The sequence below is a fragment of the Apteryx rowi genome, unplaced genomic scaffold, assembly GCF_003343035.1.
Source record: "Apteryx rowi isolate R43461 unplaced genomic scaffold, aptRow1 scaffold_271, whole genome shotgun sequence".
NCBI classification, from domain to species: Eukaryota; Metazoa; Chordata; class Aves; order Apterygiformes; family Apterygidae; genus Apteryx; species Apteryx rowi.
Window position 1 is genome coordinate 669879 of NW_020449097.1, and position 18866 is coordinate 688744.

General features: G+C 40.2%; 1 protein-coding gene across 1 annotated transcript in view; it reads left to right on the plus strand.

Annotated features, from left to right (window-relative positions):
* CNTNAP5 (contactin associated protein like 5) overlaps positions 1-18866 on the plus strand; it is a 220631-nt gene that overhangs the window by 190484 nt on the left and 11281 nt on the right. Inside the window, exons 20-21 of the mRNA XM_026068493.1 lie at positions 13875-14005; positions 15259-15343. Coding sequence (XP_025924278.1) covers positions 13875-14005; positions 15259-15343 — 216 coding nt within the window. The remainder of the gene's footprint in view (positions 1-13874; positions 14006-15258; positions 15344-18866) is intronic.

Genomic DNA, 18866 nt, shown 5'->3' on the forward strand with positions numbered 1-18866 from the left:
TCTTTGTCAGGGGAGCAGTGTGGTTCCTGAGGGACCCCTCTCCTCTCTTCTCCTGCAGGCTAGTTCCAGAGCTCCSTATCCACTTTGCTCTCTGAGGCAGGTGACACGTGTTTATGATTTTGACATATGAGACATATGAATATTCCAGTATGGAGCTCACCGGGTCAGAACAGTTAGTCACTCCTGAGGTGAAACCTTAGAGTCTGCTTCTCAGTCAGACTGAGGTCTCTTTATGTCACTCAGGCAATAGAAAAATAGCCTTAAAGTGAATGAAAATGTAATATCCATTTAAATCACCTTTACTGCTGCCAGAGTAGTGTAAAATGACCTTAGAAACATGAGTCAATTGCCTTTTATTGATGAAATACAACCATCAACAAGCTATAATTGGAAGGTCTCAGTTCTGGAAGGGGGATCTTTAACAGTGGTTGGGGAAGGGGTCAGGATCAGGATGCCGGGGAGCTCTCATAGCACCTCAGCTGAAACGCGGTTTTTAAGATTAGCCAAACATTTTGGCAGCTGCACCATCTGCAGAGCTCCTCTTTGGCTCAGTTGGAATTAGAGACCTTCGGAAAATTAGGTGGAGCAGCTCTCAGCACGCTCAGAATCAGGAGGCAAATTGCAATGGTGCTGCGGTGCTTTTCTCATCCCTGTACCTCTGTTTATCCATTTGTAAAATGTAGATGACATTAATTTAAAGGGTTGCTGAGATATCAGGCTCCAAAACCCTGGACTATAGAATGTAGCGCTGTGTGAAAATAATTGTTAAGGTAACTAACTGACCTTGGTTAACTCCTGGATGTCCCTTCCAGAGTTGCTCTGTGAATGCTTTTGTGTCATTCTTTGAAGAGTCTTTTTAGTCATGTATATCCTCTGCCTTTTGTCCCTCATTTAATCATTTTTAAATCTCATATCCTCTTATTTTTTAGTCTTGTTGGAATTGAAGTTATTCCAATGAAAATAATGTTTAGACATGTTACTCTTTCTTCCTCCAAGAGGTTTATGCTTGCCATAAAGTTACTGGACTATGAAAATAATGTTCTTTGTAGTATTAAAAGTGAGCAGGATTCCTTTTCCATTACTGGCTCTTTTTCAAGGATATTTGCTGAGGCTGGCAGCGTATGATAGAACCTAGACAGGTCCCTGCTGGATAACTGATTCGTTAAATAAAGGTTAGGGTCCTGGTAAAATGGGAATGGGCATTCTCACTTGAGAGTTGAGCAATGATATTCTTCACCGTAATCCCAAGACCCTTTACACTTGTTAAGAAATAATATTGGAACAATCTATGCATACTTTAATACTTCACAACTCAGCCCAACTTTTGTAAGTATTTTCAAGGAACTACTCACTGACATTGTTATTTCCCTTTTCTATTATGCAGAAAATAACTAGGCAAATTCTTATTTAATAAAAGTGACAATGAAAAGAATGCTCTTGGTAATTCAGACTTTCCATATTAAATGTTTAATATGAAAGAAGTGAAAGTGTTTGAAAGGCTTGTTCGTATTTAGACTATATTGAAAGGGGCTTATACGGAGATGAACATGATTAGGCAGCTATGGTCTAATCCAGACAAGCATGAAATATTCCCTGCAAAATTGATTGGTTTCAGTAAAATTAATAAATAACCATGCTTAACCCTAAGGCACTTTCATGCAGTCAGTCTGTAAAGGAGGTCATGTCATTAAAAGATACAGGACGTATTGTCTGAGACACTAGAATTATGGTAAAATGACTCATTTAGAGTTACCCAACAGGTCCATGTCAGATCTGGGAACAGAATTAAAATGTCTTCATACCCACTCACAGCTTTATCCATTCATCATGTTGCTGCCCACACAGAGTGCCCTCCTAGTGCTGGGGCACTTGGAGACCACATGCCTCATGAAGAAGGGGAGATGTAACAGATGTTGGGTACCGCCATGTRTCAGTGTAGAAGCTACCATTCTGCATCTGTACAAGTGGCCTCCTTCTCTCATACTGCATGTTCTGTAGTGCCTAGCAGCTGATGTTCCTAGAAACAGCTCCCACCCAAAAAACTAAGCTGTATCACAAGGTTGTTCTTAATTCTGGTCAATTAGCTCTTGTACTGGCAGCTTATGGATAAGTTTTCAAAAGTTCCTGGCTTTAAAGATGAGTTAGGGATTCTTTGTGCCATTAGTTACTAATTAAGTTTCTAAGTCACACCAGTGCATTTCAAAATTGTATGCAATAACTTAGCATTGTCCTCTCTTCCCCCATCTTATATATTGTATCCATGTAATTTTTAAATACATTGCTTTTCTTCATGTCCTTGGCCTTATCAGCTTAGTGTTAGCTAGAGTAATTTAAAAGATCACTTTTTCTAACATGTTTTCAGGGAATACATGCCCTCAAGCATCTGCATCTTGTAACACTGATACATTAATCAAATGGTGAAAAATCTAGTTTGATGCCATTAATTAGTATGAAGAAAGGCATTCACACATCACAGAATTGTTCCTTCTTATGAGTATCAGGTCACTTGCTTCGTGATCTTTTCCCCTTGAGGGATGATCAGGTCATTAGATTATATTGTACCTACGGACAGAGCTGCAGTGCAGCAGACAGTCACTATGGATGTACACCTAAGCTTGTTGCTGCAGTGGTCAGTGAAAGGCTGGTTATCTGATAAGTCTGCATGAAGCGGTACCAGTGATGTGCTAGTATTGCCATCAGTGGTGAACTCCCAAGGGACTGGTCTCTGTGCTGCCTGGAGATCAGCTCTGCTGGGGAACTGGGACTTGTTTAGGGGAGAAGAGCCTGCTTCCCAGCTCACGGCCCCACTGATCCCACATCTGAAAGAATAACAGTACTGTAGTCATTGGCAGTACATTTTTAGTATTAGTGCGGTAGAGGTTTCAAATTATATTGCCCATTACTAAGCTACAGAAAATGGGTAAACAGCTCTAGCCTATTTTTGTGTGTCAGTCCACATGATAAGTCATTCATACCATGGGAAGCTACTGCCAAGAAAACAGAAATATTTTTTTTCTTTCCCAGGCTAGCTTTTTTGCTGTGCATTTTTGGTAGTTTACATGATTTCACAAAATAACCAGTAACTCAGTATTATAATCCACTTGCCTTGATCTCTAAAGAGAGTAATTGATGGGGGGGAACAAACTTTATGAGACAGAAACTGTTAGTGCCTCTCCTTTCTTGTTCTTCCTTCCCCCCTACAATAATCAAATGTGATATGAATACAAAGAAGTATATTGTCTAGAAAATATTTCCACAAGCCTTTGATTCTCAGTGTCGCTGGCTTTCTCTGTGGACACCGTGTGATTCCTAATCTAGAAAAACAACAGATAGCCAGCATCAAAGAAGAGATAGAATCTTGAGCTATCCTAGAGTGACTGAAAATTTATCTGAATTTATTATCTGATCTCATGAGGAACTAAACAATTTGAGCCTTTTTTTCTTTGTCCAGTACTTATTGCCATCAGTGAGCTCTGTTCTCAATTTCTTTGGGAGAGCAAGACTCTGAAATTGCGTAGGAAAGATTAAAGATGGGGAAAAAAAGCACAGTCAAAAACAAAAGTACAAATGAAAACAGCTTGAGTGATTCTTCTGCCAGGTGTTTGATATTCAGAATATAGTAACCAGAACTAGATCTGTCCCACTGCCCTGTCCTGTAAAGTCTTGAAATCAGCTGGTGTTTGAAATAAGTGGGTAAAGAAGCCAAAAGCTGTAATAGATGTGGGGTAAATTAACGCTCTGGAGAAAAAAAAAAAAAAAAGAGAGAGATGAAAACAGCAATGAGAAGCTGCTGATTTTTTCCTTATTTATAAATGAGTAATCTACTGTAATCTCCTCCTGTCTCTAAGTCAGAAGCAGCCTTTCTGTTGAAAGCATGTAAGTTCTCCTTGTTGTTCTTACCTTGCGGTTGCATCTCCAACAACTTTTCTCAGCAAAAACAAAACTTTTAGTGTTCAGATGTAAAGAAAGGCAAAAACTAATAAACCCTTCAGGGAAATGAATCTTTTGGTTCTGTTCATGCTGTACACTCTGGGGTTTGATGGGGCAAAGCTAAAATTGTTAGGGAAAGTGTCATTCACTGAAACATTGTGGGGCTTTGGTGGTGATTTTTAAATTTTCACTGGTTCTCAGGGCTTTATGGCCTTGTGGGCTTTAGATATGGGATGTGAAATATCTCTCACACGAAGTGGGTACCACAGGACATAACTAACTTCAGCAGAAAGAGTCCCTAGTATATAATACTGCTAGAGCAATGTCTTGTCTTCTGACAACACCTTCTGGTTTAGAGGGTTTCAATGCCCACTGAACAGCCCTCACAGTTCATGTGACTGTGAAGTGGAAAATGGTGCCGAGGTTCAGGTACAGTCAATTTTAGCAGATCAGGAGCAGGAAAGCGAGTCTTGTTGGTAAGTGTGGAAGATAGTTTTGTTGAGGAGACCAGTTCTCAAGCAACAGTCCACGAGTGACTGAGAATTGTTCCTGGTCTAGCTCTGCTTCACATTCATTAGATGCCTTCAAATGCCATGTACATGTGCCATATCTTCTAAGTATCATTTCAAGCAATAGCTGTAGTTGGCCCTGAAATCTTACTTGCTGGGGTAGGGGGCAGTGAGGGTTTGGTGAGGAATGGTGAATGTAAAAGAAAGTGTCCCCAGACCTGAATGTCACTAAATGGGAGCCTGTCTATGGTATCATGAGTAGGAGGTGTCAGGATGGCAGGAGATCTCCCAGCCAATTTTTCTATGTAAATAGAAGAAACTCTGTGTTTAGAAACACTTCTGATCCCTTGGATGTTTCTCTGCTGAAAGCATGCTTCACAGAAAATGGAAATGCAGATGAGTTTTCTGCTTAAATCCAGCACTAATAAGTCTTTGAGGCAATAGGTAGACTTGGCATCCTTTTTTTTTTTTTTTTTTTTTTNAAGGAGAAGCAGCCACAACATTCAGCCAAGGACTCTGGCAGATTTCTTTATCTGCTCTCCAAGAAGAGAGAACTGAGAGATCTGTTTCATTAGCTCAATTCCTGGAAATATTTATACTCACCAAGATTATTTTGGATTACTTAAGGGCCAAAAGATGCTTGGGAGACCCACAAGGGAAAAACAAGGGAACTGTAATTGGATTATGTGGAGCAGGAAAGGCTGAGCATGCAGTTCATAATGATCTGTGTTCTGCGTACATGCAGGCTGACTTTGAACTTACTAGTATCTGGCAGAAACCCCCAGACCAATGTCTGCAAATAAACAGCTAGGAAGAAAGCATACATTCCCTTTTGCTTGGAGGAGGTGTTTATCTCCTGGAAGACCTAAGCACCTAGCTCGCATCTGACAAGTGAAAAGTCATTTTTTCTGTTGGGTTTCAAAAAGCTGTCCTCAAAGGAGTCAGGGAGAAAGCTGGAGGAGACTAATCACAAGCTTTTATTTTTAAATGGAAACTGCAGATGCATATATGCTCTTTAGCAATTTTGAAATGAGGGTCTTTTCAGAACCCATTTTTTCCCAAAGCTTTGGCCATGGGGATTGCTTATAGCTGATTCTCAGTTATTCGTAAGTTGTGAATTAGCTGTGCTGTGGATGTAGAGTGTTGTGAACAGGCAGAACTGTTAGCTCAGGTGCCCCTCAGTAGCAGTGTAGTGCTTTTCACACAACACGGAGCCCAAGTTAACAAGCCTGATGAGAACCAACCTGGGTCCAAGCAAACCTGCTTCTGTGTCTTGTTTGTTGTATCCCTACTAGCGTGCTAATTTTCCCCCTAACAAATCCATTATGCTGGCTGTTCCACTGGATAATTAAAAGGTGACTTTGCCCTTCTTTCCTGATCAAGATGGAAAGATTTTCAGGATGTTTATGGATAAATTAAGAATTGCAGAAGTATGCATTTGAAGGTAAAGTACTGCAAGGAAATATGTATAAGCATGTATTTTGCTCCAGAAAAGTCATCGCAATGATACCATTGTATGGCTCCTGTACTAGGATTATTGTTAAATAAATGTTTCATTCTTCCTCTTTTTTTTTTTTTCATTGTAAGGCTTAAAAACACAGGAATCAGTTCTTTGTATGACAATGGCTTGTGGCTTGTTATGAAACTCAAATATTTCCCTTGAGAGTTTGCAATAATCAGGAGAATGATGCAGGTGAGAGAGTCCAACTTCTTCAGTCACAGAGGATGGCAAAACCTATGAAATATTAGGCAATGTTTAGATGAACCTATTGATCCAGAGGAACAGAGTATTTCCCAGTTATTCATGACCAGCAGGGCACTATCTGTAGAACTTAACGCAAAAAAGGACCATTAACCTCAGAAAGTCATGAATCCACGCACAAAGTTCTGCACTCTCTTTATTATGAGCTAAGAATAAAATGGAGGTTTGAGAAAAGAGGTATATGATTATTTTTTTCTAGTTTTATTTAAAAGCTTCTTTCTCACTGTCCTGGTCTAGAGACATCATATAGTGCACAAATTGATTGTTTCGTTTTTTTCTAGTCTGCTCAGATCATCATCTTGCATGTTCTCGTTGTTCAGACATTATGGTTATTTGCTAGGCCAGCATGAGACAAGTCCTTGCTTGAACAGGTATCTGTACTGCCAAAACTGAAACAAGAATGGTTGAAAAATATTAAGAGCCACATGGAAACTGCAGGCTGGGATCTCAGTGAGGGCAGGTTGGCAGGAGTTCCTTGGCATATTTCAGCAGAGGATCTCAGTCTTTTCTCCCTGTGAGCTATTTGCACAGAGTTAGTGATAATGCATAATTTGCAAAGCCAGGGTGAACTTGTGGAATATAATTCATAGGATGATACGTTATCTTTCATTCACTGGGCGAAGAATAAAGGCTCTTCCTGACAGCTTGACTGCTACACTAGCCTTAAATGAAAACTCCAGTGTAAGATCAAAGCCTGGCAAGGAGTTTTTTCTACGTACAAAGAGAATAAACCATAGGGCCTACTGAATGTCTGTTCACGAGAAGACTAATGGCATCCAGTGTGTGTTTAAAGACAGGAGCAGAGATCTGAACATCAGATCCAATAGTATCATATAGATAGTTTGTGTTAATGAAAGGCCTTAAAGTAATTTTTAAAAATACCAAAGAATGTGTAGAAATGGTACAGGTTAAAAATTACCAGAATCAGTCTCACTACTGGAAAGCAGATAATTTCAGGAAGTTTTAACTGAATCTGTTGCCCTCAACTCTTCTCTTCATCTTTACACTGAGTTACCTCTGGGGAAAAAAAGTAATTAATACAGCATCAGCGTGTGAAGAAAACAGCAGCCAGTTCCCCCACCACAAAGAAGTATCTAGGAATAGAGTGATAATGATAGTACTGACTAATAATATATTATTGTCTCACATGCGTGGGATAGCCCCGTTCCCATTTTAGGCTCAGCCACACTAGTATGGATATGACTTGTTTCATTTAGAGGAATGCACCCTTCAAAATCACTAGCATAACCTCTGTGTTACTCACTATTTGCCACTCACTGTTTGCATTGTGAGCTCTATGAATATGGTCTTCTGAGTCATCTTTTAGATTTTTAATGTTTTCTAGCTTTGGAGCAAGAAGCATCTGCCAATTCCTTTTTAATTGCTAGTCAGCCAGTGTTAAGCCAACTGGCTGCTGGTGGATGTGAGACATCTACCAAGGTTAMACACATCTGTCAGTCACGTAAGGGAACTAACTACTGTTGCTGTTGTTTAAGTGACATTCTCAATCTGGCTCCAGGTGCCTAGTGGCATTACAAAGAAAATTGAGGTCGTGGGCCTCCAGATAGGCTCCTTTTGATAGTGTTTTGTTTTGTTTTAAGTTGAAGAAATGCACTGTGAAAATGTGTTATTATATAGGCAGGCCTGAATATRATCCCTAAGTCCCGATTGCTTCAAGCTTTGAGTAGAAGGCATTCAAATAAGCACTTTTTTCTTTATTGCCATAAGAGATTACAAAAAGTTGGGAGTTTGCTGTTTTTTTCTTTTTTACCGCATAAAACAATGTCATCTGAACAAACCCAATAGCTGAGCAATCATATCGGCAAACATACTCAGCAGTTTTTCCTCTTCATTTTCTCTGAGCAAAACAAATAGCAAGAGTCACCTCCTAAAAATGTGCAAGTACTTTCTTAGTTAAAAGCCACTGGACGCTTAAGAGAGAGGGCCTGTTATTTTGAATCACCAGCTGCACTTCCACTGAACAGTAAACTTACTGAGTAAATGTCCCTGAGGAAAAACTGCTAATTAAGGAGCAGGTTTCTTAGCCAGCTGTTCCAAACCAAGAAAGAGGTAGTTCATTTTTAAATATCTAGGCTGTAAAGAGGGAGTACTGTTGCACTGAAGCTGTGCAAGGTGCCAGAGAGGTAATTTGTGGTAGAGATGACTGAAAACTGCCATCCACTGCCCCGCGATCGGGAATGAGCAAACAACATTTCCACCTTACAAGTTGCAAATGGCTTTCTGAGCAAGATATTTCAGATTTTTTTCATAATAGCAATATCAGTAGTTTCACTGATATTCCCCACTTGCTTAATTGGTGCCTTCCTTAATTATTTTCTCTTTTAGCAATAGCTCAGGTGAGTGCTGTGGTTCACATCTTATAATCTGCCAAGGGCACCTGCCCGTTTGAGACAGCTGCGTTAGAGGATCAGTCAGTCCTCAACTCCGGTGTTTCTGGGAGCTTCTGGGGCAATGGGATGTGCAGGGGTAGTCTGAGGTCCTTAGCCTAAAGAAATGTTTGGTTGTTTCACACATACGCTCACTCATTTCTCCCAGATCAGAGTTGTCAGCTGCCCTGATCTGAATGATTTTTCCTGATGTTATGCAACTGTGGTAAAAGTTGTACTTTTTACATGTGCCACCCACACGTGCTCCCTGAACTGCCTCAGCTTCTCTGAGGGGTGCAAGATGTCTTGCCAGCTGTTCCAGCTAGTTTAAGTCATTAAAAAGTGTTACTGAAGTTGTTATAGATGTTGGGTTCAATTTGGGCTCATTTAAAACAAGTTTCTATAAGTAAAGGTCCTGCAGAGAAGCCTCAGACTCCAAGGGCATGTCATTCCCTTCCTTGCTGTTTGATTCTTCAAGACAAAATAATGTAGGACCTATAGTCCTGGTGACACATGTGACAAGAACCTTGCTTATGATTGACTGATTAATAGACCAAATTCCTGGGATCCATTTTTTGCTTCCTGCAGAGCTGCTTTAGCCTTTCTRTCAAATACCCAGCACTGGGTGAGATCTTTCAAGCAGGGAAGTCTTTTCCTGAGCCAGAAAACTCGCTGTAATGTTTTCCTGTGTTCTCTTTTTCAGCCGATGATTTAGAAATTACTGTTTGATTTTCAAAACAAGCTTTTGCGGTCCAAGTCTAATGTAAAGTYAATGGGCATAGGCCACAAAGCCACAAGGTGTTTCTGACATTCCCCTTGATGCAGGCAAGAGAAAAATGACTCTCCTGTGAATACGTTCAATCAGAAAAGGATCTGGACATGTAATGTGTGATATCGTGGCCAGCATATTTCTTCACACTGCAGTTTGGGAATATTTTTTTCTTCAGAGCAAGCGCCTTGAAATCTCTAAACAGCATAATGTCCCTATTATCACTAGATTCAAGAGCTGCTACTACATCTTTCTTGTCCTCAGTAAAAAAAGTGGAAGCAGTTTGAAAGCACCAGGCTGTTCCTGTAGCTGCTTGGAGGTTGGTTATGCTCACACTGATCATTAGTGTACTGCTAGGATGTACTAACCCTGGCCTCCATTGCTGGTAAAAGTATATCCTGGGAGTGTTTTGTTTCAGAAACATCATCCTTTACCTAAGCATCAACATGGGATGTCATAAATACAGCCCTTCTGTCTCCATTTCCCAGAACTTCCCTCAGCACAAGGGAAAACCCCGGGAATTCTGTTAAAATGGCTCTATAGCTGTTTTATATCAGCAGAGAGATGCTATTCAGCCCTACAGTCATGGGTTGTATTACTTCAGGTTACAGATTAAAGACTACAGTGCTTGTTGCAAGCCTGCTTTGATGGTGGTGGAAGTCTCGTTGGGGCAGCGTTGAACTCCATGAGGGCTCATCTCCTCCAGAAGTGGAGGGAAGAGGTTGCACTGCGTGCTGTCACACTGCAGCAAAACTGTGCCTCCTACCCAGCTCAGGCTGTTTTCAGAGCTAGCACAGTGTGTCTCTGTGCAGTGGCACAGTCTGCCGGGTGTACACCTATAGAATCTGAGGGATAACTACAATATTAAGCGTGAATCTACTCTTACCTAGCACTGCTTGGGTAATATCCCCAGAAAAATTTCTCAGCCCAAGGCTAGGAACATGATACCTCCTTCTCTACTTGCTTCCCTCTCTCATAGACTTAATAGAAATTGCCTCCAGCCATTGCATGTATATTAGAGAAGGAAGAAACCACAACAGGCAGTGCATTGCTTGAGCATTATGGCACTCCAGGTGTGTGTGCTCAGACATGGGGAGCTGAAAAGAGGATGACAGGCATGACTGCAACAAGACTGCCAGCAATTACGCTGCTTATGATTAGTGTGAATCCCTACTGTGAGGCAGAAATGATGCAAAAATTAGAGTAGAACTGGTTTATGCACGGATTTTTATTTGCAGTTAGTGACACTGGGATGATGTGATGGAGAAAGTCGGCAAACTAGATGATCAAAATTCAGAGGCCAAAAAAACCCTCTCAATAATAGTTTTAATTAATAATCCATTTATTTTCCCTATCAAGTGTTTCCATGTAGCAAAACGGCTATGTAATCTGTCAGACAAAGAAATGATTCTGTAACCAACAGGAAAAGGTTTGATACTGAATGCAAGCCAGAATCAGCTCTCAACTACACTGGTGTAAATTCCAAAGTAAATCTGGAGAGATGATCTCATGTACTTCTGATTTGTATTAATGCAAATTTGATCCCAGGCAAAATGCCAACTTGAATTCAGTGGTTCTTAAGAGCAGCTGTCCAAAAAAAGTTGTCATTGGAATTCAAAAGGAATTTGATAAAATAAGATGCTACTGACTGATGCATTTAATGATTTAAAGTAAGATTGTATCAGTATAGCAAGTAAGATCAGTTCTTAATGGATGTCAGGAACCTCCTCCATCRTCTCCAAAGAAATAGAACAGATAATTTTCTGTTTTAAATTGGTTGTCCTCTGATGAAGTCAATAGGTATATCCCCATTTGCAGCTGCTGAGAGCCTGGATAGATTACATCTCTTGTTGGATCTCTTTGAACACAGATGTGCTGGTTACTGTGTTGATGACTYGGATATAGTAGTGCCGTTCGTATTTTATACACTGATGTGCTCATAGCGTCCCAAAAGGTAGACAGGTATTTTCACATATGAACTAAGCGACTAATATGAGGTCAGAGGCCAAATCTAGGCCCTGTTTCGTTGTTCACGCTAGTCCCCTTTCAAATGCTCTGCTTCAGACGTGTGAGACTAATACACCAGGCAGCCTGTAAAATACTTCTGCTGGGACATGGTTTTCAGTTTGGACCAAACTGTCCCATCATTTCTCACAGTGAGTCTCCACTTCTTCTGTGTGGCCATCTAGACTGTTGTGTGCAGGGTCAGGTAACCTTTCCTTCCCTTTTTTTTTTTTTTTTTTTTTTTTTTTTTTTTTTTTTTGACTCTCTTGCTGTCCTAATGAGCAACTTTGAAGATGTCCCGTAACTTCTTGGGCTTCTTTTCTCACCTTACATCTTTCTAGAGTAAAGTGACATCTGTTCCTTGTTGATGAATGTTTCATTCAGTACCAGAAAATAGGATTGTGCTTCAAATTTGGACCGTTAAGTGGGATGTTAATGATGATGCACTGTAGCTCCTTGTCCTGGCCATGTAATGAAGGGAGCTTTGCGCTGTGATTCAGGGTGGCTGAATCAGGACCTGTAATATCATACTGAATAATTTAGAAGTTTTTACTGACCTTGTTCTATTCACAAATTACCCTCTAACATCCGTGATTATGTGTGAGAAAAAAATGCCTTTTAACTCTTTTTCTTTTCTTTTCACTTTAAAACCTCACCTGATCCAGTAGACCTCTCAGTCAGCTAAAAAGTCTTCATCCTAGTAGCTCATTCTCATTTTCCCTCTTATCTTTGGAAGCCTTGTCTCTATTCTGCAAAGCTTAGAGAGAGACAGTGTTCTTCTGAGATATATCGAATGTTGCAAAAAGCACAGCTGTTAAGAGTCTGAGCTGCAAACACCGTGCAAGGAAAGAGGAGGATGGATGACCTTGCTTGGACTTTGGTCCAATCTGAAAGGACTGCTGGCATCACTGTGAGCTGCATAGGATGGCAAAATTCCCTCTCTGCAGCAAGTTTATGCATAGCTTTAGAATCAGTTGTAAAGTGAATTTACAGTAGCTTGTAGGACAGCAGAGTTGACTTTATTGAGACTGAAAGGAATAGGTGCGTCTACACTACGTAGTGAAGTCGAACCTCTTTGTGTCTCCTCTCACTAACTCTAGACCTAAAAGCAGGCTTGCAGAGTGAATATTGCAGAGCACAGGAGCTAAATAGCCCTGCTCATTCACCTCGCTAAAAAGCAAGACTGCATCTGGGGTCAGAGATGTCTCTGGATAACATTGCAGTGCAGCATGCAGGTGCRGCAGCTCCCTCTGATTTACCTGGGGGTTCCCTGATACGGTGCTGCACTGCGACATGTAGACAAGTGTTATCTCTGCAAGCATTGAAACTAGTCCGAGAACTAAAACTGTGTGAAAACATCCCTTAATGACAATCATTCAGTCTGCTCCTATCACAAGTAATGTTTGCCTGTAACCATCTGCAAAATCTAGTGATGCTTGGACTGTTTTGAACTTGCTCTAGCAAAAGCGCTGAAATGGAAGGAGATAGGAGTTTTTTATGATAATTTTCAGAACATGGGCTAAATGAAGGACCCTCTGCTTAGAGGTTGTGTTGCTGTCAGCATTCATTTTCTCTTTAGAGACTGTAACAAAGTAGCCCTGGGGAAGCTTTTTAACTCTTATAGTGCCACTGCTATTCCAGGTTGTTTGGTTACTGCTGTGTAAAAAGAGCCCCAAAATTCACAGAATTTTTCTCTCCCTGCTCCTTAATTCCCAGAAAAGTAAACTTGAATGGATTTTATATTTCCTGTAGTCATTTGTGGAGGGATTCAAATTAATATTGAATTCCTCAATTTCTTATGGATTTTGATTTGTTACAGTACTTTCATTTATCAGAAGCACTAAGAAGCCACAATGCTTTTTTTTGCTACAAAGACTGAAAGAGATGTTTGGTATTTGTTTTTATATGAATTATACGATCTTTGGAAATAGGTTAAAAAAATGGGGTCGAAGTAATTTTTTCTGACATCATTTAAAGTGTTTTTTGTGTTTCATGTAAATCCTAATGAATCTGGGCCTTTAAATGTTTGAAATGAAAAGATGTAATTCATACAGTTTTCACTGTCGTTGCATTKCCCGTTATGTCTTGATGAAAACAAATCATAAAATCCAGTAATATTACTTTAACAGAACAGAGCAAGACCTGCATGCCCTCTGGTGGAAGTGATCCTTCACAGTCTAATATAGATCAGCTCTTGTGGCAGTGCTAAATGTCTGATCTGTGGACAGACAAACTCCCCTTTGGTATACTTAGTTACTCAGTTACGTTATATTTCTCCACAGTGGAGTTTGTTAGCTAGTAGGAGGGAAAACTCTTCCAGTGTATTCTTTTTTTTCATACTTTTCATTAAAGTTTGAACTCTTTCATTTCTCTTCARCATTTTTCTTGACTTTTTAACCTTGTTACTCCATTATAATAAAAACAAAATGAGACTTTTATGTTGTTTAARCATTTTGAGCAGTATCTTATTATGGACACAGGTTTTATAGGTAGAACTGTGCTCTGCTTTTAAGGAAGTTTACAGGTCCGATACAAGCTGAGTAAGGATGGGCTCCTTATTTTCACCATTGACTCTGGAAACTTTGCCAACCGAGAGCTGCACCACGTGAAGATTAACAGAGAAGGCAGGGAGCTCGTCATTCAGGTATCACATCTACATGTTGTGGCTTATTTTCAGGACTGGGTTCCCTTATGCATGTTCAGTGTTAAATAATACTTCATGCCACAAACAGACCCACTAGCTTAAATGCCTGCTCCCCAGTAGGAGGCAAAGGTTTCATATTGATCTGATGAAACCAAAGCTGGTTGAACAGCAGAGCAGCTGTGTGGGTTAGACCAAAACTCCCTCTAGACCAGAGTTTGTCCCAGCATCAGAGTGCCCAGAAGATGGGTTTTCTGTAGAGTGACCCTTATTTTGTCTCTGACAATCTGTGAATTAGGCAGTATCATTTCTTCTGAGATGTATGCCCCAAGGAAGGATGTGACCCACACCTTACATCTCCTCACAGCAGAGGAAAGACTGAGGGGACACAGTGTGCCGGTGTCCTGTGCGTGACCRTTGACCGTGCCCTGCCCCTTTGACTGAGGCAAGTCTGGCCTTCGGTGCACCGAAAGAGCTGTGACAGTCTTTCAGTGGGAGATGAGAAGCCCTCCTCTGCCCTATTCCCCTGCATCACCTGTTTTTCCAAGGCAGCAAGAAGAGTACCATCTTACTGCTCCTTCTGCTTTCCTTACCAGGCTAATTATAGTGGTTCAAATTACAAAACAAATTTGCTAGATCTGGGTGGCAGTCATTTAATAGAGAAGGGCGGCAGCATCTAAAGAGAAGCCATATATGAATGAAGGAATAGAAGGAGAAAGAAACACAAGGGTCGCCATGGTTTTTCTTTCCTCTGCCATTTCCAGTTCTGGGTGGTAAAATGATACACAGTTAACACAGTGACTACATAGGCCTGATTATCTAGGAAGGAGGCTTATGCTAATAGTCAGGGTTTACCTCAAGTACCAGTCTTCTATTGTCATGCTGCACTGTGGTTTTCTTCTGTGCAGAACTAATTCTCCACAATACATTTCTGGAGAGGCCTCCTTTGATTGTATTCTGAAGTGAATAGATGTGGATTTTGTGAAGCAGGGGGATTTCGGTGTCAAACATTTTAAGCTTTTCTGCAGGGGAAGTTTCTTTAAAGCCCATTATATGACTATTCTGGTGCACCTTTCAGCTTCTCATGCAAAAATCAAAGCACATTCACTTTGCTATCTTTAGAAACTGAATCACGCTTGGGGGCAGGATTAAYTTGTTTGCAGCTGAGAGCATTCCCACAAGTTTGCAGGATAGAGAAAGCTTTAGGAGGTGTCTACATGCTGTTGTAATGAACTAATTTTATTGACCTCTTCCAGGTTGATCAAGTTCTCAAACTTAAGCACAACTTTTCTGAGATTGATTTTAAGGCCATCAAATCACTCACCTTGGGCAAGGTCACAGGTATGTTCTACTAAAAATATTCCTGATCCATCAGTTGTTATACTGCTGCAGTTACCTGTACCCAGGTAACCCAGCTGTGTGCTGGGTTTTTAAAGAAATTGGATTTTTGTTTGGCTGGTTTTAGCTGTAAGGGTTGGCCTGAACATTCCAGTACTGCTATTTATATAGCTCATCAATGTAAAAATTTGGCAACTTTACTTGTTTGCACTGATAACAATATTAACTTCTCCCATTGCTCATTCTACTAAGGTGATTCACACTCCCTATGTGGCTGCACAGAGTGGTAGCTTGGCCTAATGACATCATTTTGCTGACCATAGCTTGCTGTGGTCATGTGGCTGGTCGGCTCTGTTTCCTAATGATAAGGAAAAGAGAGTTGTGAGCCTTCATCCTCTCTACCCTTTTTGCACTCTCTGTCCTTTTCCATTTGAATTCTGCAAGGAATATTTGTGTTACGTATAGCACTGAGGCCACCATGCTGTGTGCATGGACCTTCTTCATCTTTGCCCTTTCACACTACACAGCCGCTACAAAGCTAGGAAAACTTTGCCAGAAATTCAAAAAGTAGAACACTCCTACTTTGTTGTCAAGTATGTCATATTGCTTTATATAAATTTCTCATTCATTCCCAGTAAGATTCTAATTGCTTCCTTGGTTATGGACATTTTAGTCCTTTGTTAGAATTGGACCTCCATATCAAGCCTGCCATCTGTTTCATTATTGCAATTTATATGCTTTATGAATAGTGCCCAAAATCTGCAGAATCGGTAGCTAGACAGAAACAATAGACATCCACTAGTGTGTCTCCTTGTAAATTATAATTGTATGTAATGACATCAGTGCATTCTGCATCATGTCTTGCTAAACAGATTAAGGACAGGAACTGATTTTCCCCTTAATTATAGCTAATGTTCAGAATGTAGCAGTTTTCCAAGCCTTTGAGGACAGATTTGGGGACTTGACACTTTTCAGACCAGGTCACAGCTAAGCTAATATCTCATTTTGCTAAAGGTCAGTTGTAGTGCTGAAAGCCTGGAAGAGCATTACTCATCATGACCTCTACCTCAAGTTCCAGCTATAGATACTAAATCAATAAACGAGAGCTTTTCCAAAAAACAAGATGGAACATAGCACAGTGACTTTCAAGCATGTAGCCAGCAAGTTGACATAGTGCAGCTTGAAGAGAAACTAGATTTAGTCACAAAAATAGGATTAGTTTTGCAAGTACAAGATTCTTGCAAAGCCAGAACATCCAAATTCGTCTCCAGAGGTATGATATTCAGTACCACTGAACAGCACAGACTTGTCTCTAGATGGCTTTCAATGGACACATCCTGCATTTCCCTTTACTGAACTTCATGAGGTTCCTGTCAGCCAGTTTCTCCAGCCTGTTGAGGTCCCTCTGAACGGTGGCACAATCATCTGGTGTATCAGCCACTCCTAGTTTTGTATCATCTGCAAACTGAGGTTGCACTCTGCCCTACCACTGGCCAAAAAAATAAAAAATAAGTAAATAAAAAATTCTACTGCTACAAAGTCAGCATGTTGCCTCATTGTATCAAGATTAGGGCTTGACATTGTCATTTTAGGTACACAGAATTTTTTAAAATATGTCCTTTCATCATTTTTACTATTATATGGGTAAAATAAAAATGTTAACCATATCTTCTTTTAATGATGGYTCACCAACAGATGAATACTGGTGACCCAAACCAATATCCTTCAATTTCTTCCTTGTCATTGTTCATCAACCTCTTCCCCTCACTAAAAGGATTGACTTTCAGAGGAATGTGATGCTTGGAAGTAGATCTAGACTTTTTATAGCGTTTGTTTTGGATTCCAGTGGGATTTAGTTACCTAAAAGCGTTCATTAAGAACCTGTGAATGTCATACTGGAATAGAACCATACAGAAAACCTGTCTTACACGTCTTCATATCTGTGCTGCCCTCTTCTGAAAATCTGTCTTTCTTCCTCCTTCCCTGTCACAGCACTGTTCATTTGCCTGCTCCAACAGTCTGATCCTGGCTGCTTAACCAGATATATCTCCTTCTCTTCTTTCTTCACTCCACCATTCATTTCCCACTAGCTGAGAAATCTCTGAGAGCTTCCAGCAGGAGATCGTAAAAGATTAAAACCTCTTCCTTGTCAGATTTTCTTATGATAACCATGTTAGCACAGCTGTAACTCTTGAAAAGTGCAGTTTTATGCAATGACAGGTTTTTAAATTACCRTGTGGTTTCTTTCCATTACCCTTCCTTTAGTCAAAAGCTGCTTACACGCTTACATTTTTTTTCTGCTTTTGAAATCTGCTGTATTTTTCAATGGTTTCACTACACCCAGCTTTGAATTCCTGGAAAAAGCCCTCCTTTTAAGCCAGAGGGACTCACCTGGAATTCAAAACAGGGCCACTCACTCTGCCACAGCCTGCTTGAATGACCTTGGGCAAGCCATTTATGTGCAGATTTTAAGGTAAGTGGGCATTTTATTCCCAATGAAACCAATCTGAGCTTTAGTATCTCTGTTCTCTATCAGTAAAGCATGGATAATAGAACATCCCTACATCAGAGGGGTGCTAGGAGGAGAAGAGCATTAAAGACTGTGAGCAGTTCAGATCCCTTGGTAATGGGGGCCATATAACTGCCTTTGAAAGATCGATCTAAATATAAGTGTGGCTTTGAAGACAAGGGAATAAAAAGAAGCAGCATTCAAGTAGCCCACAGACATGTATTGAATTTGTCCTTACAGTATCCCATAGTTATAGAGAAATACTGTTATCCCATGGATTGTTGCCATTTTGGTTTCACCCCTACAACACCAAGGCACAAAAGGACCTATCCAAAGCTCATCAGTATCAATGGGAATCTTTCCATGAACTTTAATGGATATTGGGTTCAGGTTCCAAGTTGGTCATACAGTTTATGGGAAAGCCTTACTGAAATCTCAACCAAAGTCCCAGTTCATTTGCTTTAAGTATTTTCTTGCAGAGATCATACTGCTGTGTTTAACCACATGATCTCTATTGGCAATCTGACCTAATGGTGAAGTTGGCTCTACTTTGAGCAAGGGATTGCACTACATGACCTCCAGAGGTGTCTTTCAACTTAAATTATTCTGTAATTCTCTGAACTCAGATACAGATTTACCCAGGGCACATTTGCATATGTTTAGGTCTTGTCTAGAAAAGGCTGCTATCTCAATAGAAAATATCATTTGTTTGTTATGGTTTTGACTTTATGATTCACAAGYGTCTGAATAATAGTTCTTTTCTACCTCCTAATGTGTATTGTGTTGAAAGGAAGAAGGAAAGAATGAATGAAAGGATCTGAAAGAAGCTCTAGTTCGGTGTTGGAGTTCTTTATTTCCAGTCTAAACTAGTAATATCAGCTTAGAAGTGCCTAAGACATGAGCATGTTTGCAACAGCTTTTAGTGACTATTTTTTGCTCACACTTTGAAAAGTTCTCGTTGTGCCCCAACATGTCTACCAATATGGTAGAGTACACCTCTATTTTTAGGAAATAGTT